At 35.6% G+C, this 27,420-nt stretch overlaps 1 protein-coding gene across 1 annotated transcript in view; it reads left to right on the forward strand.

The window, feature by feature from the left end:
* Positions 1 to 27,420, forward strand: part of ATRNL1 (attractin like 1) — a 1,097,315-nt gene that overhangs the window by 81,720 nt on the left and 988,175 nt on the right. Inside the window, exon 8 of the mRNA XM_044665614.1 lies at positions 20,343 to 20,598. Within this exon, the coding sequence (XP_044521549.1) occupies positions 20,343 to 20,598 (256 nt within the window). The remainder of the gene's footprint in view (positions 1 to 20,342; positions 20,599 to 27,420) is intronic.

The following is a 27,420-nucleotide window of genomic DNA, read 5'->3' on the forward strand; positions in this document are numbered from 1 at the left end:
AATACATTGTTAGATGACTGACTTTATCTAACCTGCCTCAGGAATGCTTCATATAATTTTTTTCTTGATGCCTTTTTCTATCATCAACGCTGGCCAAATTCCTACCTTTCTTCCTATTGTTTTTTTCTCTAGATAAGTGGACTTGACACAAAGGCCTGTGTGACTTCTTTCTGCTAGTTTTGGTACTATCACTCTGGGGATGTGCTGTCTTAATTTAAGAATTAGCTAATACAAATACACATAGCCTGCTATAGCTATCCAGATCAGATGTCTAACCATAGAGATGCTCGGCATAGCATCGAGCTTATCTCCATAAAATTTCTCTTTGCTATCACTGCTTCATGTATACCCCATTCCTCACTTTACACCTCTTATTCTGGGAGCAGTAATTAAATATATACTATAATTGCTTCTGGAAAGGATATGCCAATTAAATACTCATTAACTCCACTCAGAATCCTTGTGACTGCAAATCAAAATATCCTTCCTAGCCACCTCAACTTACATATGTTATTTCCTTCTACTTGAACGAATGTTTTGCATGGACATTGACAATCCTTGTAGAGTGCTTTGCACCTATTTATCCCTTATGAAATACATTTCATTCAGTCATTCATTCCAAGATGCATATGAAATTGCTTGTGATAAAAATAGATTTCTTGGTCATTCGCCAATAGAGAAATGGTTAGAAAGGACAAGGAAATGAATGTTTTCTTATAGTTTCTCTGGAGATGTCATTGGTCATTGCATTGATCAAAGTTCTTAAATGTTTCAAAGTTGTTTTTTTCTTTACAATATTGCCCTTGTATAAATTGTTCTCTTTGTTCTGCTCATGTCACTCTATAGCGTTTGTACATCAGAAGGTTTTCTGAAATCTCTTTTGTTATTTCTTATGGTACAGTTATATTTTCTTTCATTCAGTGTCACAGTTTGTTCAGCCATTCTCTAATTGATGGACATCCTTTTAGATTCTAGTTCTTTGCTTCCTCACCCTACTTTTTAATCTTCTCTGTAGGATTAGGAAGCGTGGTTTTTTTTTTGTGACTATTTCTTCCATGATATTATTTTCCCTCTTAATCCTTCCCTCTCTATTACTAATTGTTTCCTGTTGAGTTTTATATATTTCCACACCAAGCACTTTCTTTCTCACTGTCTCTGTTCCAGTCTTCTTTTCTTCATTTAAGAGTGAGGGTCATCTGGTACCCATCTGGTACTGTGATTCCCTTCCTCAATGTTTGTTTACTCTTTTTCCTGAATTCCTCAGATTTGAGAAATAGCCAATCCTTTCTTCCTCCTCTCAATAGCAGTATATTCATTTTACCTTTCCTTCTCTTTCCCTCATTAAAAGCTTTAGATAGAATAATCTATCTATAGGTCTCTGTTTTTCTTTTTTGATTCCATCAGTTTCTTTGAAGGTGTTGAGATTCTCATGGAACACTTCTTTAATCTCTATTTATTAGAATGTTTACACCACATCATAAAATAACCTCTTTAATTATTCAGATTATTTTACCTTTATAAGTTTCTCTTTGGGAATTTTGTAGTTGCACAATTCCTATTCAGATCTAGTCTTCTCAGTGAGAATGTTTAAAAGGCTTCTTTTCATTAAAGGTCTATTTTCCTCCCATAGGATTATACTTAGCTTTGCAGGATAAGTTATTCTTGGTTGTAAGCCTATATCTTTTGCATTCTGAAATACCTTATTCCAAGTTGTCCTTTCATAATATAATAGAAACTGTCAGAACTTGTTTAAATGATCTCTCCTTTATGTGTTTTCCAGGACAGTTTAAAAAATAAACCCCAGATACCTTACAAAACATTTTTTCCTTTGAATTTCTGCTTGTACTTGTTATAGCTATCCTATCCTTTAAAATTTTCCCCCCAGGTTATGATGTTACAATTTTAAATATTCATTCTGACAATTTGCAATCCATGTTATCACTCTAAATTCTATCATGCTATACTGGTCATTGCTGCTCCATGGGGCTTCCAGCAGTCCCACTTTGAGGTTTTTTGACTCCTCTGGGGCTCTGATTTCTGGCATAGAACCTTATAGCATATACTTTTTTCTGGCCGCTCTCTGCTTCTGCATAAAGGCTGCCAATTGGTTCTTCTGTGATTGTGCCAACTTGATGGCCTATGAGATTTTGAATTTTTGAACAGTTCAGGGGGAGAGAAAATAATTTATTATAGGTTCTCAATGAATTTCTTGATTGTTTTTTGGTCTCCTGAAATTTTCACATATTTTTTAGAGTAGATAGATAAGAAATGGAGGGTCTTGTTTCATTCAGGCAGCCATCTTTATTAGAAGTCAAACTAAAATCTTAAGGATTCATCACAAACTAATCAAATTGGCAACAATGGAAAAATACAAAAATAATGAATGTTGCCTGGACTGTGGGAAGATAGGTACATTAATGCATTGTTAATGGAGAGTTAAAATCTGGTCTCATACTAGAGGTATGACTCTGGGAAAGTCACTCAATTTCTGTCTGCCTTTGTTTTCTCATTTGTAATATGGGAATAATAGCACCTACCTCCTAGGGTTGTCACGAATTAATTTTTATAATATTTATATTCATGAAATGATATTTATAAACCTTGCTATCTTTAAAGAATTATATAAATTCTAACATCATCATTATGTGAAGTCATCTGTCTGTTTCTAGAAAATATTCAGAGCCACATTAAAACTGTCATGAACCTGTTAATATTCTTTGGACAGTAATCCTATAATTGGACATATACCCCAAACCTATCAGAGACCAAGAAAAAGGTCCTACATATACTAAAAAGAATCCCTACAGTATTACTTTTTGTGGTAGTAATCAACTGGAAACAGAATTGCTGCTTGTTAATTAAGGAATGGTAAAGATACATTATGTTGAAGAAATGTACTTTTTAGTTTTGTAGGAAAAAATGAATATAAAGAATTCAGAGAAACATGAACACTCATGTCAATTGATGTAGAACAAATTATATGAGAGAAAAATTTACACATTTTCCAGAATAATGAAGCAAAAACAAAATTGAAAGAATTCAGAACTTTGATCAGTGCAATTGGTCAATGAACTAATCTTGACTCTAGGGAAGTAGTAACTGATATATCGCCTCTCTTGATAGTGAAATGCGACTATAGATATAGATTAGGGCATACATTGTGAGACACAGGAAATGTGTTGGTTTCCTTAAACCTCCTTTTTTCAAGGGAAATTCTTTGAAGGTGAAGAGGTATTCTTATCTATTGGGAAATGACAGCAATAAAAAGCATCAATAAGACATTTATTTTTGAAAAGAGTAGATGAAAAATGTTCATTGACCAGACTATGATATACAGCTGAGTTGACAGCTCATTTACCTGTCCTTTGAGCACACATATATTATATAGACATTGCAACGAAACAAGAGCTGAGTCCAGGAATAAATAGGATAGAGAATATGGTTAAAATGTACTTGGGAAACAGGATATTTCTTTTGATCATCTCCAGCTTCCCCCTGAAGCAAAAAGTGATCTTTGTAACACCAATATTTTGTTGAAAAAAAGCTACAAGTCTTGGACTTATTACTTTTTAAGGAATAAAAATTGCACACCATATGAGAGGCACTAAAATCAACACTTTGTAATGTAATAAATTGTATCAAGAAGTGACATAAAAGGCCTGTTTTATCTGGAAAACAAGATGGGTTAATAATGTATTTGGTGAGGGAATTAGAGATGAACAATCTGAGTTCTGAACTGGTATCTATATAATGTTAAGAGACCTTCAGAAAGGCTTCCAACACACTGGGATGGCAATTTGTAAAGAATTTGTTGAATAGCAAGTACAGGAGACAGGCAATGAGGAAGGATAGGTTATGATCTGCAACAATGGTGGAGATGCCCACATCAATGTTATAAATCCTTTGAAAGGTTCAATTATTTCAAATTCTGAAAAACTTAAATAAATATTTTGATAGATTCAAAGACCTCTATAAGAGGAACATTTTTGAGCTATATTGATAATGTGCCATGCTAATGAAATCAAAACAAATGACTTTTAAGAAAAAGGATACTGTTTTATTTCTAACTTAGAACTTAGATTTAAATCAGTCAAACCAAAGTGAGAGCATGAATCCAGTGTACCTGATTTGGTGGTGTAAAGTAAATTGAGACTATATAATTGACATTGAAGAATGAAAATGACTCATAGTGCTTGTTTCTTTTAGTAGGAATCTATAGTTTAAGTTGGAAGTGCTGTGCTTTTTATTGTAGAAAAGCATCATAGCTACCACTGAGATACTATTACCTTTTTATGCATTTATATCAAAGTGTATAAAATGAATTCATGCTTTTAGTTACAGCTAACGTGTTATGCAGTTTTATCTTGAATAGCTTTTCTTTTAGTCAGCCATGTAATCAGAATTGTAGAGAATTAATTCATCTCTGTTATTCATGAGATCTCATTTGAATTTAAATTATTCTGGGTAAGCTCAGTAGGGGACATGTCAGTATCAGAAAATTTGAAATTTGGAAGAAATAAAATACAGAAAACAAAAAAATATATTTTAGAGGGCAACATAAGAGGGCCAGGATTATGCCAGATCAATATTACATTAAGAAGGAATTAACAGAATAAGCAAAAATGCTCAATTTATTCTAAATTTATAGTAGATTAGTCTTTTATCACTTTAAAAATATTGGCCCTTATTCACTCTCCCTTTTTCCTCAAAGACTTAGCTTAGCACCTAGTTCACAGTCTTCCTCTTTTTTTAAAAGCCTACTTTCTAAAAACAAACAAAAAACAAACCTTTACCTTCTGTCTTAGAACCTATACTAAGCATTAGTTCCAAAGCAGAAGAATGGTAAGTGCTAGGCAATTTGGGTTAAGTGACTTGCTCAGGGTCAAAGAAATGTCTGAGTCTAAGATTTGAACATAATACTTCCCATCTCCTGGTTCTTTATTCACTGGGCCACCTGGCTGCCTCTATAGTTTTCTTCTTTACCCTAAGTTCTACTATCCTCCCTGGTGACTCCCCAATTTATGGTATTGGCCCTTATAGTACTGTGGCCTTCCATTCACCAATTTCCTCAACTCTTATCACTCCTACTTAAGCTTTACCTCTGTCATCCATAGGAGTTGTTGGAATATAAATTTTATATTTCTTTCATTATGATCACTTGTCTTTCATACTCTCTCACTGTCTTGTTAACTCTCTGTCTCTGTCTCTCTCTCTCTCTCTGTCTCTGTCTCTCTCTCTCTCTCTTACATTCTTGACCTTTGGTTCCTTAATTCTTCTATCCCATCACCTTATTCTGGCTACACTTTTCTTCCTCTATTGCCTTGATCATTTAGGTAGCCAGTTCAATAAGATACTGTTCTCCATTTTTGAATCCCTCACTTTTTTTTCTTTCTTAAGCCTCTGCTACACCCATTATCCACCTCATCTACAATTCCTTAAGAGAATCTAAAATGCTTTAGGAGGAAATCACATAAAATCATTAGCAAAGATGATCATCTAGACCCTGAAAATGAAAACTATTGAGGATTAGATGATATTTTATTCATTGCTGCCCATTAAATAGAAGAGATATAGAAAAGAGAAACATATATGGAAAGAGAATACTTGGTTAAGAAGAAGGTATCTGGGAGGACAACTTGAATTTCAGAACCATGGCTTAAAATATTGGAATGGCAGGGGGCAGCTGAGTAGCTCAGTGGAGTGAGAGTCAGGCCTAGAGACAGGAGGTCCTAGGTTCAAACCCGGCCTCAGCCACTTCCCAGCTGTGTGACCCTGGGCAAGTCACTTGACCCCCGTTGCCCACCCTTACCAATCTTCCACCTATGAGACAATATACCGAAGTACAAGGGTTTAAAAAAAATATTGGAATGGCAGACTCCAGGTCAGGAATGAAGAATTCTAACATACGCTGCTTAAAATATAGTTCTTAGAATTTTGTAATTTTAATTTAGAAAGCTTCAAACTAAAAAAAGGAGGAGGATGGAAAAAAACTACACATACATATGTAGATATACTTACACATATCTACATCTCCACAAAATCACACTTCATAGAATAGTTACAAAATAGGAAGAAAAATAGTAGTTAAAATATCACAGAGTTGATATACATTCTCAGCAAAATCACAAACTACTGCCGACACTTCCAGCGTAAGGTGGGATTGTGCTGAATTTTACTAGTATTGAGGAAAGATTTTAGCCAAAGTGAGGATTTGCCCTTCATGCTTACTTGGGGCTTGGAAGCTATGTTGGGTGCCATGTGGCAGGATCATGAGGTATTGGGAGACTGGGAATAATTGGGAGAGTTTAAATGGTCGTGCAGAGTGCTTTGGTATACAGAGTGACCTGTGAGGTAGGGGAGAAACATTGATGATGGAGGACGTTTTTTTTTTGTTTTTTTTTTTTTTGTTTGTTTTTGTTTTTTATCCTGGGACTCCATTCTAGGAGCATAGGGCCACAACCAGTAGGCAATGGGTCACACAGTCGCTCAAGGTCACCCAGCTGGGAAGTGTCTGAGCCCGGACTTGAACCTAGGACCTTTCGTCTCTAGGCCTGGCTCTCAATCCACTGAGCTAGCCCAGCTGCCCCTACTTTAGGTTGCAGTTTCTTTAGCAGATGTAGTTTTTTCAGGGTGGGGTTGCTAGCCCCACGCCCAACCCTCCTCCTTTATCATCCGGGCTAGGGACCTCCTCAGCCCAGGAGTGGTAAGGGTGGGCGGTAGGGGTCAAGTGACTTGCCCAAGGTCACACAGCTGAAAGTGTCCGAGGCCGGACTTGAACCTAGGACCTCCAGTCTCTAGGCCTGGCTCTCAATCCACTGAGCCACTCAGCTGCCCCTCTTTCTGATCTTAGTTCCCATGAATTCAAATATAATCTTTTTTTTTTTTTTTTTTTTTTTACCCTTGTACTTCAGTGTATTGTCTCATAGGTGGAAGATTGGTAAGGGTGGGCAATGGGGGTCAAGTGACTTGCCCAAGGTCACACAGCTGGAAGTGTCCGAGGCCGGACTTGAACCTAGGACCTCCAGTCTCTAGGCCTGGCTCTCAATCCACTGAGCTACCCAGCTGCCCCGATGGAGGACGTATGCTTCTCCAAATGATGGGTGCTCAGCAATAGAACCCAGGTAAACTTGGACAAATTATAGCTTTTGTTATTACTATTATTTTTAAATATGTAGAAAGGAGATTACTTTTGCAGGCTTGTGCAAAATATATTAGAGCAGGAATTACTAAACTGCGATATATGAATTTGTTTTTTTTAAATGGTGATAACTGTTATTTCCTTTTTTTTTTGAGATTTTATTTTATTTTTCCCTAATTTTATGTACAAATAATTTTAGCATTCTTTCAAGAAAATTTTGAGTCCTGAATTCTTTTTCTCCTCTCCCCCTTGCTGAGACAATAAACAATCTGGTTTATATGTACAATCACGTAAACCATTTTTCCATATTTGTTCTTTCGTGGAAGGAAACTCAAACAAAAAATGAAGAAAGAAAGTGACATAATATACTTTGAATTCAGACTCCATCAGTTCTTTCTCTGAAAGCAGGTGGTATTTTTCATCATATGTCCCTTGGAATTCTCTTGAATTATTGTTTGACTAAGAATAGCTAGGTCATTCTTCCATCAATTTCTCTCTTGGGTGGGTGATATATGTCTTGCTTTATAACATGATGAACATGGAAATATTTATTATATGATAAAACACGTACAACCTATATCATATTACCTGCTTTCTTCAGGAGAGGGAAGGGGTTAGAAGGAGGGAGAGAGTATAGATTATAAAATGTCAGAAAATTATTAAAAATTGAATCACATATAACCTGGAAAAAATAATTTAAAAAAGGGAATAGCTAAGTCATTCACAGTGGTTCATCATACAGTATTGCTGTACCTGTGTATTATGTTTTCTTGGTTCTTCTCACTTCACTCTACATCAGTTTGTTGTGTAAGTCTTTCTAGATGTTTCTGATATCATACTGCTCATCATGCACAATAGTATTCCATTACAGTCAAACACCACAATTTACTCAGCCATCCCTCAATTTTTTGTTCTACACTCTCCTCACCATATATTTGTTAAAACTATGAAACTTACTTCTTTCTATTATAATTAAGACTTCAATCCTCTATGTCCTTTTAAAATCTTTTTAAAATTGTTGAAACTTCTAAACATTAAATAATTGATTCCATCACCTATTCTTTCCTTCATAGATGTATGTTTCTCTTGTCTAAGGGTGTTTACAAGTTGGTAATATCTCACTTCTCTTCTTGGTAGGAATTCTTTGAATGCCCTGAATAACTCTTTTCTCACTGGTGATTAGATTCAGATTTGCACAATATGTCATTTTGTGTTTCATTTTGAGCTTTCTATGCATTTTGGAATATAATGTTCCATTTTCTTCTGTGATTTTTCATAGCTGGGAAATAATCTTGTACTATTCAAATTTTTGTGCCTCCAGAGGATCTTTTTTTCTAGTATATTTGAAAATTTTGTTATCAAGAGATGTTGAGGAGGTAAAATCAATAAGAGTCGTCTGTTAATTGAATGGGGAGCAGTGAATGAAAGTGAAGGATTATATATGATTTCTAGTTTATGAATGGAAGAATGGTGGTGTCTTTGACATAAATAGGGAGTTTAGGAGAAAGGTAGGTTTATGGGGAAAGAAAAATTGTACTTTGTATTTATGAAATTGAGTTGCCTTTATGACAATAAATCAGTTAGCGATATGTGAATGATATTTAAAACCTTTAACAACTTTCTTACATCCTATCTTTATAGCATTATTATATTTACTCTGCATTGTTTCCTCTGTTGTTCAGCCAAGTTAGCTTTCTTGACATTGATCACATGTAAATACTTTCTCCCATCTCCTTGCTTTTTCAGGCTTTGAATGAATTTCCTTATCACCTCTAACTCTTAGAATCCCTAGTTTTCTTCAATGTTTATTTTAACTACCATCTTCCATATGAAGCTTATTATTCAACCATGGACTTGAAGAGATGTGTAAGAGAGAGGGGATAGAGACAAGATGAGAGAGCCATGGAGGGACAGAGCCTTGGTGTATATCCATGCCTGGAAGTAGGACATGAATAATCTTCTTGCAGAGAAGGAATATGTCAGATAAGAAAGAAGAGAAATCCCTCAGGCAGCAGCTATTTATTTAGCACTTACTTTGAGTAGACAGTGTGCCAAGAACTAGGGCTAGAAACAAAATACCTCCTATCCTCAAGGTGCCTTCATTCTAAATGGGGAGATGTTATGTATATATAAGGTAAATTGAGAGAAGATGGAAAATAGCTTTGGAAGTAAGACAGTAATAGCTTGGGAGACTAGGAAAGGATTGCTGCAACAATGACACGAGCTCAGTAAATTGAATTTTAAAAGGCAGAACCTTCCAGGCATGGAGTCAGTTAGTCAGTGCAAAAGAATGAAGTTAGTGCCAAGGAATGAAATTATATGATAGATTATCATTTATATATGATAGATTATCATTTATGAAAAACAATAATCAACCAGTGGTTCTGGACCACAGCATTTGCAAAGGGTTTTTATGTGCTAAAAGAGTGGAAATGTAGAAAGGTGCTATGTTGTAAAGAGCTTTAGATGCCAGTGTGGTATGCTAAGGTTCACTGAGTCATGAAGAATCAGATCCAATTAAATTTTATATACTTATAAAAACATATGTATATTATAAGAATTAATTAGTTAATTAGATTAAATAGAGGACAGGGCTGCTTAGAAGAAAGATTTCCAGCTTATGGAAAGAGTTTGAGTTTTAATGACCCTCACAATCTTCTCCAATATAAAGATGATTTCCAAGCTATATACCACCAAATTCTCCAAGATTGATAAGAGCTAATTCCCTAGATCCCTGCCTCAGTGAGGAAAATCCAGAGTGACCAGTTTTCCAATGGCCCTTTCCTAGGAGTTTCTGGGAATTCTTTTTAAGGAACCCCTTGAACATTCTTCTCTTAAAGTAAACCTCAAATGCTTTCCTTAAGCTAGAAATCCTTCTTCTAAGCAGCCCTGTTCTCTATTTAATCTAATTAACTAATTAATTCTTATAATATGTATGTGAATAGAGTAGGACCACTTACATCGATGCTCTAAGACCTACCATGGATGACTGAAACTGCAGGTAGAATTGAACACTTGCTGACCTCTTATGTATGTGCTCCCTTCAGCCCCCCAGTTGGGTGCTCTGCAGCTTCCCCCTCCACAACATTCCAACTCCCAAGAGAAAGCAAAAGCAGGAGAGCCCATGGGGCAGATGGCTGCCTCAGGTGGACCTTTAGTCTTCTATGGGGCCTGTGGATAGCTGAAACCATGGAAAGCTAAGCTGTGGATAAGGGGGCCTCCACACATGCACACATGCACAGGCTCACTATGTATATAATCATGAAAGCACTGAGCTAATCTATAGGAGATGAGCTCTTATGTAGCTCATCCATTTAACAAATCATAGTCTGGATGATGGATATTTTCATTCATTTGGCTTTGTGTGTGTGTGTGTGTGTGTGTGTGTGTGTGTGTGTGTGTGTGTTTTGGGGATCTGATTACTAACATTCAAATTCTTTTGAATGTTTATGGGTCTTATTGAGATTCTTTACTTTTCTGGTACTTGACACAACTGGATCAATATCATCCACAAACGGGAAAATCGGGAGGACCTTAGTGGTGAATGCTCTCCCCTAAGAGTGGTGAATACCTTTGATGAGTCTACTTTTCCTGGTTTGTATTTCACTTGATGATGATGATCCAAAGAAGGTTGTCAGACAAGATTGCCTTTACTTCTGTAGCTTTCAAAATCTTGCATAATTTTGATATTAGCTTGCGATAACCTTGTTGGAAGAGAACTTTTAAGCTGGCATTATATATGGATCAAAAACTAAAATTCGGAAAATGAGTATATTGAGATAATTTATCCTCTGTATCTTTTACTGAATCGGATAGATTAGTGGTCTGTTGTGGAATATTTTTTGTGAAAGTCTGTGTTACCTCAATCAAGAATGCCTTTGATGGGGAGATTGCTGCGTAGTCTATGAAGCTTTCTTACCCCCCTAAGCCCCCCACAAATAACCAAAAATAACTCCATAAAATCAACACTAAAAGTGACAAAAACAAGTGAGAATCCAGAGTGAAGTGGAATAGCCAAGGGCAGCCAGAGAGAAAGATTTCTGACTTCCTAGATCACAGTTGCACCACTTTAGGTAAGCCCTGGGGGTAGGAACAGAACAAATTAAGGGAATCCACAAAAGCAATCCTAGAGGGCAGGATTGAGAATCTCACCTGGTTTGCTGACCTGGGGGAAGCCTGCATCCCCTAAAATACCATTGAAATCTGATTCCAGAGGTGGAGGGCCAGGATAGCTTTGGTGTCTGCTGTGATCTCTGTTCCTGATTCATGGATGCTGGACTGGATCTAAGGATGGGAACTCAAGCATCATTGTTAACTAACAAGTGACTTTTGAGGCCTGAAAAATGAGGCCTGGACTGTTCAGGGCCACAGCAGAAGGAAAAGAGAAGTGAAGAAGGAGCACACACTAGTGAATGTGTTTGTTGAGGGACTGAGGCCTCACCAGCTGTGGGCACTCCCTGGACAGTGGTGTCCCTGGTTGTTGCCATGAGGGAGGTGGATTTAATTCTTGTAGCAGCAGAATTGCCCTCAGACTCTGGTTGGAGCACTGAAGGCCATTCACAGACTGGAGTTTGAGCAGAAGACCAAAAGTACATCCAACTCTGGATTATAAAAACAGCAACAACTAAACAGGACAAGTAAAAAACAAACACACACACAAAAGTCCTGAAACCTGAGATAACAAAGATGAACATGATAGGAACCTTGGGACTCTAGGAAAAAACACAATAATAATTAAGACTATTGTCCTGGTTGCTAAAATAAAAAAAAAGGAGCAAGCAAAAGAGAAAGAATGCAACTATTCATAGGTATTATGGATATAGAGAAAATCTCAGCTCAAACTCAGAAGATAGTAAAGCAAAAACACCTACTTCAAAATAGCAAAGAAATACAATAAACAACCACAAACTCAAAAATAGCTTTTGGAAGAACTTAAAAAAGATTTCAAAAACCAAATGTAAGAGGTGGAGAAAAAATTAGAAAAAGATAAGAGTGATGCAAGAAAATTATGAAAAAAAGATCACCCAGATAGGAAAAAATATCCAGAAACTTATGGAAGAAAATATTGTATTAGGAATGAGAATTAGACAAGAAGCTAATGATTTCCTAGGACAATAAGAAATAAAAGCAAAATCAAAAAAATGAAATAATAGAATGTGAAACCTCTTAATCACAAAAACAACTGACTTAGGAAACAGATCAAGGAGAGACAATGAGAGAATATCTGGACTCCTGGAAAGTTATGATAAAAAAAGAATTTAGACATTGTACTCAAGGGAAACTATTCAGAAATTCCAGAAACAAAGAGTAAAGTAGAAATTTAAAGGATCCAGAAATCACCACCTCAAAGAGATGCAAAGATGAAAATGTATAGGAACATCATTACTGAGTACTATAGTCCCCCTCCTTAAGGGAAAAATACTACAAGCAATAAGAGAAAAAAAATTCAAATATTATGGAGCTACAGTCAGAATAACATAAGACTTAGCAACCACAATAGTGAAAGAACAAAGGATATATAGGAAAATATTTCATAGAGCAAAAGAACTGGGTTTACATCCAAGAACAACATATCCAGCAAATATGAGTATTTTATATAAAAGAAAAATAAATGTACATTTAATGAACCAAAGGAGTTTCAACTATTCTTGGAGAAAACCCCAGAACTCAACGGAAAATTTGATCCATAGAAAGCATCCAAAGGTAATGAAAGACTAATCATAAGCAACCTAAAAGGTCAAATTGTTTGATTCTGGTATGGGGAAAATGTCATCTTTTTCCCTGGGGAATGACATCATTGAGTATTTTAAGGGGCCAGTATGGATGGAAGACTTGCTATTGAGGTAATGTAATGGAATGAACCAAAATGGTAGTGGAATAGTCCAGGAGAAGGCAGAGTGGAATAGCATTGTCATATGATGGAGGAATGAGTAGAGGAACTGCCACGGAGGAGGGGGTGAAAGTCTTGGAGTACTAGAATACAACTCTCCTCAGACCTTGAATAAAGAGAGAATAACATATGCAATTAGAAGGGTTAAAATTTTCTTAATGCACAGAGTAACAGGAGGATAGGGGGATGAGATAAGGTAGGTACTGGGAAGAGAAAAGAAGACAAGAAGATGAGAAAAGGAAGGGATACCTAGAGGGGAGTACAAATCAAGAAGTAGGAGAGTAAGATGAGGGAATAAAGGAACAAGAAGTTAGGAGGGCAAAGTCCAGGGATAAGGAAAGGATTTTGGAAAAGGTAGATAGAATAAGAAGCAAAAGAAAAGGGATATTATTCTCTGGAAAGGGACTGATTTGGAATTAGGAGTACAAGGAGAGAGGACAAACGAGGATTTTGGGGAAGGGATGTGAATAGAAGAGGTATTGGTGAAAGTAAAATGGACATCTGAGAAGGGATATGGCAGAAAAAAAGGAAGAGGGTGACAAATAGTGAGTAGGAATGGAGTTGATGGAGATGTACAACTAGTAACTATGAGACTGAGTGTAATGGGGTAAATTCACCCATGGGAAGAAAGTGGATAGCAGAAAGGATAAAAAACTATGATCTTAAAAGAACAAAACCAGTCATTTGAGCAAACGAGTTCCGCTGTAGGGCACAGCATGGAAGGTAGGCAAAGTTTGGGCATTTCAACATTTAAAGGGGGTGAAATTACTCCCACCAAGGGGAGAGCTCATCATCCCTCTCCCACTCCACCTATGGTGCCAGAGCCAGAGAGAGGACGGAACAACTTCTAAGTTTTCAGAGGGTGACTGGCTGAGGTCAACACAGACTTACCCCTAAGAAAAATGAGACTTGGGACCCCAGGAGGCTGAGGAATTGTGGTGATAAGACGCAGAGATTGGGCAGAGAGGGACTGTTCATAGCAGACACCACTGAGACTCGAAAATTAGCCTCAGGGCAAAAAACTCACCTGTAGTCAATACAGAGACTTGCCTACACTCCACACCCAGACCTCAGCAGGACAATCTTTAAGTTCTCAGAGGCTGGCCTTGCCCCTAAGAGCAACGAGACTTGGGTCCCTAGGAGGCTGAGGAATGCAGAGCTTAGGTGAAAAAAAACTGTGCAGGGATGCAACCTCTCTGAAAACCTCTCTGGAGCTCGATTCAAAGATTGCCAGATTCCTCACTTAGACCTCTGACCAGGAAGAAAAAAGGCAATGGCCACCAACTCCCAAGAACAACAATTCACAACGACCAAAAAAACCCAAGAAGAAAATTTTAACCCTTGATAATTTTTATGCAGAAAAATCCAGACTAAAGAGGAGACAGCAGAAAATGACAAACAAGTAAACACACCCAAACCTTCCAGAAAAAAATGGAAATTCATCACAAGCTCTTGAAGAGTTCAAATCTGAGATTATGAGAAAGATGGGAGAGATTTGGCAAGAAAAGTGGGAAATAGTTCAAAAAGAAAATAACAATTTAAAAGACAGAATTTCCCACTTAGAAAATGAAGCTCAGAAATCAAATGAAATAATAAGCAAATTGAAGACCAGAAAATAACCTGCTGGAAGCCATGAAAAGCTGGCTAGATCAAAACGAAAAGGAAAATCAAAAGATCTTAGCTGAAAACCCAGTCATAAAAAACTAGAACTGGGCAAGTAGAAGCCAATGATCTCACAAGACAGCAAGAAAAGAATGACAGATTAGAAGGAAACACAAAGTATCTCAATGAAAGGGTAGTTGACTTGGAAAACAGATTTAGGAGCACAATTTGAAAATCATAGTCCTGCCTAAAAACCTAGAAATAAACAGAAATCTTGACATCATACTACAAGAAATTATCCAAGAAAAGTGCTCTGATGTTCTTGAATGAGAGGGCAAAATAGACATTGAAAGAGTCCGTAGATCACCCTCGACATTAAATCCTCAAAAGACAACCCCCAGGAATGCAATTGGCAAATTCAAGAGCTTCCAAGCTAAGGGGAAAATATTACAAGAAGTCAGAAAGAGACAATTTAGATATCAAGGAACACCAATCAGGATTATACAGGATCTGGTAGCCTCCACATTAAAAGACTGCAAGACTTGGAATATGATATTCAGAAAGGCAAGAGAATTGAGTCTACAACCAAGGATCACCTACCCATCAAAACTGACTATTTACTTCCAGGGGAAAGTATGGGCATTCAACAAAATAGAAGATTTCCAAATATTTGTAAAGAAAGACTATGATCTCTCAATCTGTTGTCTACAAGAAACACATTAAAAATGAGAGGCAAACACAGAGTGAAGGTGAGAGGCTGGAGTAGAATAATCTATGCCTCAACTGATTCAGAGAAGGCAGGAATTGCAGACATGATCTCTGACAGACTTGGGGCTAAAATGAATGAACAGGGTAACTATATTATGTTGGGGGTAGGGCTTACTATGTATAATGAAGATTTATTAATATTGGACCTGTATGCACCAAGTGTTATAGCACTCAGATTTTCAAGGAAAAACTAAATGAGATATAGATTAAAATAGATCACAAATTAATAATAGTGGTATACTTTAATTTTTCCCTCTCAGAACTAGATAATTCTAACCAAAAAATAAGAAGGAAGTCAAGGAGATGAATATTTACTTTATTTTATTTTATTTTTACAAACCTTAGGTAAGATAAAGATCTAGAGAGCTCACATACACTTGCATGAGGTTAGTAGCAGATTGAAGCCTGAACATATTGCTAATCCATATATAGTTTTTTGTGGGACAACAATGGCTTTGGTTGCATAAATATTCCGCAAAAATCATACTTCAACACTCATCATAGTATGTATGGAAGTAATCCTGCATGCTTGAGGGGTTGTGGCATTGGAACAAAAGTTCCACTGGGTATCACACCAAGCTGGAAAGACTTGTTTTGGAAAGAGTATAGTCCTGGCAACAAATTGTCTCTGCTGCCTAATGATCAATCTCACAAAATATGGTCCTGCTGATATATACTAACTAGATCCAGATAGCTAAAGTAAGTTAAATTTTGATAGAATATGGAGAGTCTGGCCTAGTACTACATTGCTAGAGCATCTGTGAATTTTTTTTAAACAAGATAGAAACATATATTAAAAGCTAAAGGGCTATTCATATCATTGATCTAAAGATATCTTTTCTATGGGTAGTCCCTAAGGGCATTATTGAAAGGTTAAAAAAACATGTCTGTATGAAAATATTCATGGAAATTTTATTTGTTATGACAAAATAATTGGAAATAACACAAATGCAATGAATGGGAAATATGTCTAAATAGACTGTGGTATTTGAATGTAATAGATTGTATTATATTATTAGAAATTACAATATGGGAAATTAAAGAAAATAAGGGAAATATATGAAGAGATGATAAGACAAGAAAAGATAATGATATATACCATGATTACATATAAAAAGCCACAAAACAAGAAAATATTAACCAAGTAAAACAAATCCAAAGGGAACTCAAAAAGCAGAAGATGTTTACATTAACTTACATTTATATAATTTATATATTTTTAAACAAATTGTAAAGAATGTGGAGTTTGTGGTTTTATACATAATTTTAATGCATTTGTTTAGTTAAATGTTTTTTTGTCGTTGTTGGTTACTAAGTATGTAATTAAAAAAGAATTGCCTAGAACTGGAAAATATTTGGCTTAATTAACTATATTTCTACAAGTAAATATTAATTAATTTGATTACTAAAACAAATTAATTATTAATTTATTTATAAATCAAGAGTGAGCTGATGGAATCTGAAAAAGCAATGCCTTTGATGCATGTGTAAATTATTTTCATGAAAGTTTTATTTAGTTGGGACAAGAGGCATATAGATCAGTAGTTGATGATCTCTTAGGCATCTTTTTTGTATATTATTTTTGGAGAATAGTAGATATAAATATTTTTGAAGCTCTAACTATGCGCCATTTAAAATCCATATATGTTCTTTCTATTTTAGGCAGATTAATTTGGAAGAATTTTTACACTTTGGAAGATTTGGGACCCTGCAAAACTTTGCTTCCATTTTTACTGAAAATCTGAATTGAATGTACTGGATAATGCTTAAGCAAATAAAATACTACTTCATTGCTAAAAATGTCATTAAAATTTTTGTGTGTGTGTGCCATAGATACCATTAGGTAGATGATATTAGGAAGTCATATAAAATATCATTAATTTCTATACTTTGTAATTAATTATCACTGATCATTTAAAACATTGTATATTCATTCTAACTAAAGAGACTTTTTGTTTTGTTTTTGTTCACTCATTTCATTCATGTCCAATTCTTCATGACCACATTTCACATTTTCTTGACTAAGATCCTAGAGTGGTTTGCTGTTTTCTCTCAAACCCATTTTACAAATGAGGAACTGGGGCAAACAGTGTTAAGTGACTTGCCCAGGGTCACACAGTAAGTGTCTGAGGTCAGATTTGAATTCAGGTCTTCCTTATTCCAAGCCCAGTGCTTTCTCCACTGCACCATCTTGCCATTCCCAAAGAGGCTTTACCTTTGTTTTAAAATCTAAAATGTGCATGTTTGAGAATTATTTTGCTTTCTTTGGCTTGTCCTGGCTATAATTATTTGCTTCTGTGTCAATAATTTCAAGATCCATTGCCTTACACTTTTCAAAGTTTTAGGCCTGCATAAGCTCAAATAAAATCAAGTTTCCAGGGCCTGGAGAACTAACCCATCAAATTTATACTGAAATAATGCCAGACATTCATTAGACTAAGTGAAAGCAAGATTGATATCTTAGGCTGGTTTTCTTAGGGTTGGTGGGCATTAGGCCAAACTGATGACGATATCCATCTTTGGCATTGCCTCACTCTGGTGTTTTCAGATGATTTCATGCCTGCTTAAAATCAGGTTCCTTTTCTTTCTCTTTTCTATGCTTTTCCCTTCTTCTCTGGGCAGTCTATCACTAATTCCTGTCAACTGCTTTTTTTCCTCAGTGTTACTGGAATTAGCTGCCCTCAATCTGTCCTGAAGGTGGGAATACTTACCCTGGAAGAGATAACAGATTCATTTAATAATTGAATTAAAAGAGCGCCTCAGAGCTATCCTTCCCTTTCTATTTCAATAGCCATGATTTCAAATTTTCATGACTTCTTTGCCATGTTTCCTAGTTTATCTTTCTTCATTCCAGACCCTCCCAGTTACATTTGATCTGACATCAAGTTACTAAAATTATCTTAAGCCGTTCTCTTTATTCATGTCATCGCTTTCCTTACAACTTTAAATACTTCTTTACGATGTTAAATTCAAGTTCATCATCAACGTTGTAATTTTGGAGGACATACAGCCAGGAAAAAAACAAATGTCAGTTCTTCGCCTGGTATTTCCCAGTGACTGACCTTGGAGAGGGCATGAACCCTTTCCAAGCTTCCATTTCCCTCTCTGTAAAATTGGGGAATACCACTCCTGCTACTTACTATATATGATTTTATTCAGAAAGTGCTTTGTAAAGGGAGCTAGACAAGACAGTGAATAGAGTATTGCCCTGGAGTCAGGAAGACTTGAGTTCAAATATAGTCTCGGATGCTGGGATCCTGGGCAGATCACTTACCCTGTTTGCCTCAGTTTCCTTAACTGTAAAATGAGGAGAGTAATAGCACCTACCTCGCAGGATTATTGTATCAAAGGAGATAACTGTAAAGTCCTTAGCATAGTGCCTAGCACCATATGAATGCTTATTCCCTTTCTTTACCTCTTCTCCACTCCCTATTTTTACCAGAAGTCTTTAGTGCTTTCCTATTTCTTGGTGAATCAGGTTGAAACTCTTCTGCTTAGCATTCCAGGCACTTCCCAAACAGATACTTGCCTCTTTTTCAAGCTCTGTTTTATATTTTTCCAGTCCTCTAGCTCTATACTGACGATGGACTGTGCCCTGTTCCACATCTATGTCTTCTACTGATTCCTTGACTTTGCTTAGGTTGGTGATGGAGCCTAGAATGTCTTCTTCCCTTTCTTTGTATACTGAATTTCCTACCCATTCTCTAAAGTAAACTCAAAATATTATTTCTTCCACAAAGCCTTCTATGATTCCATGATCAAGAATGATAATCTTCTCCCTCAGACCTTATATAGTATTTTGTTTTTGATTGTTTTTATGGCATTAAACATATAATATTATGTTTTTAGGCATCCAGATTGTTGTTTTCTATATCTCTTTAAGATGGTAAATTTTTTGAAAGCAGAGGCAGTATCTCATGTACTCTTTGTGTCTCTTAATGCCTAGCCTAGTACTTTGCATATAGTAGGTACTTAATAAATGCTTATTGTATTATTACATTGTTTATAAACTCTTTCTAAAAATTTCCATCTTTACCCAATTTCTTTTCACATGTATTCTAGTCATGTTGCTTAGTTCCACAAAATGTTGGTTTTTTTATAGTGTATTTTTTGCTCACTTTATGAAAGAAAATCACCTTATATTTCAATTGAAAAAAATCTTTTCACATTTGTAAGAGCAAAGCATGAGGAGAAGAAATCTGGATAGAACTTTTCCCCAAAGTTACACATTTAAATATATTTTAGAATAAAGGATATAATTACATTAAAATAAAAAGAACAGAGGTCAATAATCCCTTGTGTCTTAGTTTAAGATATGAACTTTATCTAGATACAATGCAGACATCAGAAAGTAGCAAGGAAGACTTCTGCAAGTCAATCGCGTTGAAATGAGACTAGTTTTTCATTGGATAAAGATGAGGTTTGACACAGAATAGTGATAATACTTTGTATTTTCTTTTTTGCTGCTTTTCCAGGAGGTTAGAGAATATTTAAGAGTGAGATTAGGCATTAGAAACACTTTTGAAGAAATGCTGATGAAGACTGAAGAAGCTCATCTTTCCCATTTGCTAACAAATTAAAGATTTCTCTGATTACAGAGAGGAACAAGGCCAATTGGAACAATATTGCAAGAGTTTTTATGACCAGAGGTTCTGAAGCAATACACAAGTCTTTGACAAGATGGCACATTAGCATCACACAAATAAGTTTACTATGTGGCTAGCAGAGTCAGGAATACTTGTATGCTCAGTAATATTCACTTTCCCAAATTAAAAATATTTTAATTAAAACAGGCTTAAAAATCACTTATTTTTAGAGGTAGAGATTGTTTTATGTGTTTTATGGGTGATTACTAAAATATTAAAAGCATTAATACCTCAATATTTATTGGTTTCTGAGAAAAATAGTTATAACTTTTTCTTTTAATTTTTTTTTAATTTACAGGAAAATATCTTCATGTATGGAGGCAAAATTGAAACAAATAATGGCAATGTCACAGATGAATTGTGGGTTTTCAACATACATAGTCAGTCATGGAGTACAAAAACCCCCACTGTTCTTGGACACGGTCAGCAGTATGCTGTGGAGGGACACTCAGCACATATTATGGAGCTGGATAGTAGAGATGTTGTCATGATCATAATTTTTGGATACTCGGCAGTATATGGTTATACAAGCAGCATACAGGAATACCATATCTGTGAGTTACTATTAATAATGTATTTAATGATACCCTTTTCCCATCAATAATTAAGAATACTTTGTCTTTCATAAATGAATTTAGTAGAAATGCTGAGTGGTTTGAGATTAGGAGCAAAAAGCTAGAGACTGGTAATTTCTAATATTAGGAATCTTTGTTAGGCTTTGTCATTTAATCTTTTGGTCTGTTCTCATCTCCCTTTTAGAAAATTCCCCTTGAGAGCAGAATTCCTTTCCTTTCTTTTCTTCTTCTTCTTCCTTTTTTTTGGTCTTAGTATCCCTAGAGCATAGCACTGTACCTGGGATATAATAGGTGCTTAATAAATGTTGATTGATTGTATTCTCTATACAAGTTAAATTTTCTAAGAAATTTGAATTTGATTTTAAAATAAATCAGTAGGTGGGGCTATATCCTCAGGATTTTAGAAGAGATAGCTTTTAATAATCATAAGGACTACAAAGTAACTGGAAATCATTTGTTATGTGTAATGATTTCAGAATTTTTGAGTAAAGTTCTGTTTTTCTTTTATTTTTTTAAACACTTACCTTCCATCTTAGAATCAATCCTATATATTGTTTTTAAGGCAGAAGAGCAGTAAGGGCTAGACACTGGGGGTTAAGTGACTTGCCCAGGTTCACACAGGTAGGAAATATCTGAAGCCGGAGTTGTAGCCAGGATCTCCTGTCTCTAGCTCTGGCTCTCAATCCTCTCAGCCACTTAGTTGCCCCTGTTATAGTTCTGTTTTTTTATTTTATTCCTACTGATTCGGTTGATGATTGTACATAGGATTTCATAGTCAAAAAGGGCCTTCAAGGATAAAGCTTTATTAGCACAAAGCTTATATTTTACAATTCCTTCAAACCCTTTTGCTACCACTAACCATTCTCTCTCTCATTCTTTCAAGTGCACTTAAAAATATAGACATAGGACCAGTCTGGATTTTTGCTGTGGTCATCTGATGGACAATTTATATATCATGTCCCTTTCTCAAGGTGTTCAGTACTTGACTCATAATCTTCTTTCTCTAGGTCTCAGGAAAAAGCAGAGTGACCCATTTTGATCCATAATGGCTTCTAGTGACTAGTTAATCAGTTATCATCGATGCTGTAGAAAGAATTATTAATTGGTTTTGCTATAGGTAAAGATGGCCTCTGAGGTTCCTTTCCACTCTTAAGATTCTCTGAAGCCTTCTCGTTAACAACCTCTTCTGTCATTTTAGGGGATTTCAGAATTCACGTTAATTTCCATGCAAACTCTTTGGCTTCTAGTTCATCAGCTTCTTTGATTTTAATGAACTCTAGCTCCATTTTGCCATAGCCACTCATAGTGGGTGATTATACCACATATAATACCCCCAAATACTTGCATTATCTCAAACCTTCATATTCCCACTCTTCCATTTCCCTTCCTTCCTAAGACTTCTTAGCTTTCTTATTTTCTGTTCTAACAGTGGCTTCTGGCATTTCATCTTTCCATTAATCTTGCACTGGCCTTATTTTACTTAATCTTTAGTAAGCTAGTTTCCCAAGCTTCTGATGACTATGGATCTCCTGTTCTGCTAAAGGTAAAGTTCAAGTTACCTTTTTATTCTGCCTCTTCTCTCCTCCAGAGCTGCTGAACATTGCTGGAGAAAGTTGCACAAATTTTGGCTCTGAGTCCAGTAGATATTTGTTTTCACATTTCAAATGAGCCTTGATTGTAGTGCAGAAATCCTTTTCTGATCAGTTCACTAAGACACATCCTGATGTGGCTATTTCAGACTTTCCAATTATTTCCTTTAAGCTTCCAATGCCACCTTCCAACTCTTCTCCAGCTGCATATAATTTCCCTTCCTATTTATTGATAAAAATTAAAGCTAGTAAGATGTGACTTCCCTCATCTCCCCTGCTCTGAATCTGGCCTTCTTCCTTGTCAGGGTTAACCTTTATTTTTTGTTAGTAGTCACTAATTTAACAATAGGAAGTTATTAGAATGAATATATATTGTAGGATGTCCCTGTTTAGGAAAAAATATTATGACCTTAACAAATATCAATAAACATTTCCATATTCAAAGAAGAATAAAAAAGAGGAATATATGTAAAATCATGAATCTATGAAACCTGTTATGTTTTTTTAAAAGCATAACAAAACTGACACAAGTTTCAAAGTTGTGTTATTAGTGTTCCTCTCTGTATAAACATAGTCAAACAAAACAAATCTATGCATTGGCAATACCTGAAAATTTTTGTCACATTCTACATTTCATGATCTCTGTCAAGAGATGGGAAGCATGATTCACATTGCTATTCTGGATTTGTGGCTGGTTATTGCATTGTTTGGAATTCTTGTAGCTTTCAAAATTGTTTTTCTTTGTAATGTTTTTATTGTATAGATTGTATTGGTTTAAGTCACTTTGATCAGTTCATTCAACTCTTCCCACATTTCTCTGATATACCTTTCTTTACTTTTTAACAGTCCTGTCACATTCCATTATATGATTGTATCATAATTTGTGCAGCCATTCCCTACTTGATAAGCATCATCATAGTTTCCGTGTTTTTTTGCTTCAATAAAAATGACTGCTATGAACACTTTTTGCATGTCTAGATACTCTTTGTTCTCTTTGTTAACCTCTCTATTTCTAATTTTGATCAAATTACCTTTCCTCCTCCAGAAACTACCCACATTCATCATTCCTTTTATCTTTCAGTGTTATTTCTTCCTACTAAATAATTACTTCCCTAAAACCTACAGTATGTTTCTTCTATATAAATTGACTTTTCCAAGGAAAATAAAATCACTTCTCTTTAAAAAAAACTTCCATTTAATACTGCCATCCTCTATATATTTTGCCTGATATCTTTCCTTCCTTTCATTAAAGTGCTTCTGCTCTTATTACCTCTTTTCCCCCACCACTTTCTCAGCCTCTTACATTATGGCTTCTGAGAAGATTTATTTCCAATATTATATTATTTCTTTTTCTCAGTAATGCTCTGTATAACTGAGGCTTAGTCTGTGCTTCAAACCTCTTTCCTCACTCCTCTGCTCTGATATTCTTTTACATTTACTGCCAGAACCTCTTTTAAATTGGTGTAGAGCTTGTGAACTCAATTTTGTTTGGCAAACAAGAGCTGGCTCAAGCCAAATGTGAGCAGCAATATAGCATCATTGGGTCCTCCATTGAAATGTGCTGTGGAGGTCAAAACTTAACCAAACCTAATTCTGTCTTCTCATCTAGATCACCAAGGACGATTAGAATCTTATGATCAGGTTTTACTCCACAACCACCATGAAGGAACTGGGGAGGGACAACAACATTTATTCTTTTTCATTAGCTATTCTTCAGTTAGAGATGTCTTGGGATATCTAAGGGAAGACAATAAATAAATAAAAGCTTCCAAAATTGCATTTAATAAATCAAGGGGTTGAGTGTCTCTGTCTTTAATCACTGAGAGAGATCCTTAACTAATTGATTTATTGGTTATTGCTAGCTTAATCAATAAATTGATTTTCTTAACTGGAACCCAAGCTATTGAGTTTTTAGTCATCATTCTTCAGGCTCCACCACTTGGCTAAAAATTAAGCAAAATCAAAAGGCAGAGCTTCCACATCTGGTAGTGTATGCAACATCTTTATTTAAACTCTTGACCAATAAGAAGAAGGTACATTTCACCATTTCTCCCCCAGGTATAATTTAGGCCATTATAGTTGTTTAGAGTTCAGCATTGTCTTAGTGGTTTCTATATTTTACATTATTTTATGCATTATATGAATAATTTCTTATTTTACTTATCTTATTCTGCATCATTTCATTTAAGACTTTACATGTTTCTATGAATTCTTCATATCACATGCATAATTTCTTGGAAATTATTATTTTAGAAAATATTCAATTTAAGTTGAATTATAGCTTGTTCACTATTTTATAGCCAAAGAGGACCCTTTTTATTATAGAAATTTGCTTTTACAAAAAGTGCTTCTATGAATATTTTGATGGGGCATTTCTTTATGTCTTTTACCTCCCTTGAGAATATGTTTAAAAATTGGATTGCACTATCAAAGAATATGAACAATTTAGTAATTTTTCTCTCACACCTACAAATTTTTCCAGAACAGCTGGTCAAATTGAGAGTTCTACCAATAGTTGAATATACCTGACTTGCTGTGGCCACTCCAACATTGACCATTTCTGTCTTTTGTAATCTTAACCATTTTGAAGGGCTGGAGTTCTCTCAAATTTGGATTTTCTTATCATTAATACTTTGGAGCAACCTTTCATATTGTTATTGATAGTTTGCAATTCTTTTGAAGGCTGTTTATAGCCTTTTGTCACTTAGATTTTGGGCAGTGTCTTAAAAAAGGTATTTAATAAAGTAACTTCTCCCCACTGGACTGTTTTCTTATTCTTACTGCATTGATTTTGTTTTTGTGAAATCTTTTTCTTCGTAGTATCCTAAAGTGCCTAAAACTCTTTTATCATTACCTCTATATCTCATTTAATTACAAAACTTCCTCCGAGTCATAGTTGATGGAATACTACCTACCATTCACCTTTATATGTGAAATTTTATTTTTATGTTATATGGCCATACATAGTACATACACATATGAAGGTGTTCTAAATTTATTTTCTTCCAGATTGCTTTCCATTTTTTTGGCACTTCCTTTTATATATGGAGATCTTCCCCTACTAGTTTATGTTTTTAGACTTCTGAAATACTGGGCTACTGTGTTTGATTATTTCTGCTTCTTCCTTATTTAATGTATTTCACTGATGAACTTTTCTAATTTTTATCCAAATAGTTTTGTGATTATGGCTTTACAAAATATTTTGAGACATGCAACTTCTATGCCATTTTAAGTGAGATAACATTTGTAAGGCACTTAACACAGTTCCTGAAACATAGTTGCCATTTAATAAATGCTTGTTCTCTTTCATGCCTCCTTTAAAAATATATTTTCTTGAGATTATATACCTTTTATTAGTTTAAATAAATCTTATTATTTTCTTGTTATATAAAGTGAACCCCTGGAAGTCTTTCTCTACTTTAATCTATCCTCCATGAAATTGATAAAATGGTTTTACTCAGTTATAGATTTAAACGTGTCATTCCACTTTTGAATAAAGTATAGTGCCTCTCTGCTGCCTACAGGATAAAAATCTAAACTATTTAGCTTTTGAATATGACCTTTTCTCAGCCTTTATTTCTAACATCATTGTGCTTTTTTGCACTATGTGGTCCAGCCAAATTGGCCTTTTCTCTGTTCCTCATAACTCTGGTCTTAAAGCCTTTTTTATGGACCATCTCCTATCCTTAAAGTGTAAATCCTTTTTAGTTCATCTCATAAAATCCTTCTTTTCCATCAAGATGCATCTGAAGCAGCACCTTCTACACAGACTCTTTCCTGACTCCTCTACCTCATTACTTAGTACCCCACTATCTATCTTTTTTGCCTATCTACCACGTATTGAACTGTTTTGCATTTACTCACAGTAGCTACTTAATGCTTATTGACTGATAGATTGATCTAATTTTAATAGCAAATTTTTATAAGCTTTTTATATTTTGTTTGATAATTCTAGAATTGTTATTTCATCATTTTGGAGTCAGGGGAAGAAATCAGAAGAATTTATTGCCTTTATCTTTCATTGTATTTTTTAAAATCAAACTCCTTTATAGTATTGCATTGCTTAGTTCTCACTAATTTTTTCTCCTTTATGAGCCTCACCTTTGGCCAGTCTTTGGGGATGGACTCATATTTTTTTCTCTCCTTGGTCCTTATTCTTCTGTTCCTAGTAGCTTGGCTTCTGCACCATTAATCACTTATTTTTACCTTGCCTGTTAGGTTTTCTCACACCTAAGCTCGCAAAGTTAGGCGGCTGTAGCCTTTGAGTTCCGAGGTGCTAGGGCACATATAATTGGGTTGCTTCTGGGTGGAATCTTCATGCCTAGAGAACAGATTGCAGCTGGTTTATAGCTCTGTTTCCCTTAGATGAAGAAGCCCTTTTGTTCTGCCAGTTTCTTCTCACCACTTCCTGGCATGCCCACTTGACTTCCCTTTGCCTCTGTTGCTTCTTCTCTGCCTCTTCTAGGATATGGTCAAGGAGAGTAATAGCTGGAATGGATGAAGTCAGAGCTTTGAGGGGCCAGAATGAAGTTTACTCTAGTTGAGACTTGAATCTTGAGGCTATTGATTTATTTTCACTGGATCTTTTGCTTGCAGTCTGGTTGGGTTAGCTAAAGTGATGGAGCAGGTACAGTAATTTAGTATTTAGCTACTCAGTTATTTAGTAAGAATTTAGTAAGAATGACGTTTTGAAGATGACACCAGCACTGGTAAGCGTGAGTGACTGGGAAGTCGATAGTGCCCTTAACAGTAAATGGTCATCTTAGCAGGACAGAAGATTTTCTTGGAAACATGAGTTCTCTTTTGTACATTTAGAGTTTTAGATGCCTATGGGATGCTGGGTTCAAGATGTCTTAAGAGGCAATTGTTGATGAGAGACTGAAGCTCAGGAGAACGATAATATAGAGATATCTTTGATATATTTATAGAGATGATTATTGAACCCTTGAGAGTTGATGAGGTCACCCATTGAGACAGTGTGGAGGGAGAAGAGAGACAAGGACAGCCTCTAGGACAATGATGGAGAACCTTTTAGAGACTGAGTGCCTAAACCCTCCTGCCTCCTATGAGCCCCCACCTGACCCCAGAGAGGAGAGGGAGGAAGTGCTCCCACTGGGCTGCTGGGCAGAGGGGCAGGCGATGTGAGAAATGTCCTCAGGCACATGTGGAGGAGGGGAAGGAGTGGCCCTCTCCAGCACTCTCTGGCACTCTT

Source organism: Gracilinanus agilis, chromosome 2 (assembly GCF_016433145.1).
Source record: "Gracilinanus agilis isolate LMUSP501 chromosome 2, AgileGrace, whole genome shotgun sequence".
In the NCBI taxonomy this organism is placed as follows: Eukaryota; Metazoa; Chordata; class Mammalia; order Didelphimorphia; family Didelphidae; genus Gracilinanus; species Gracilinanus agilis.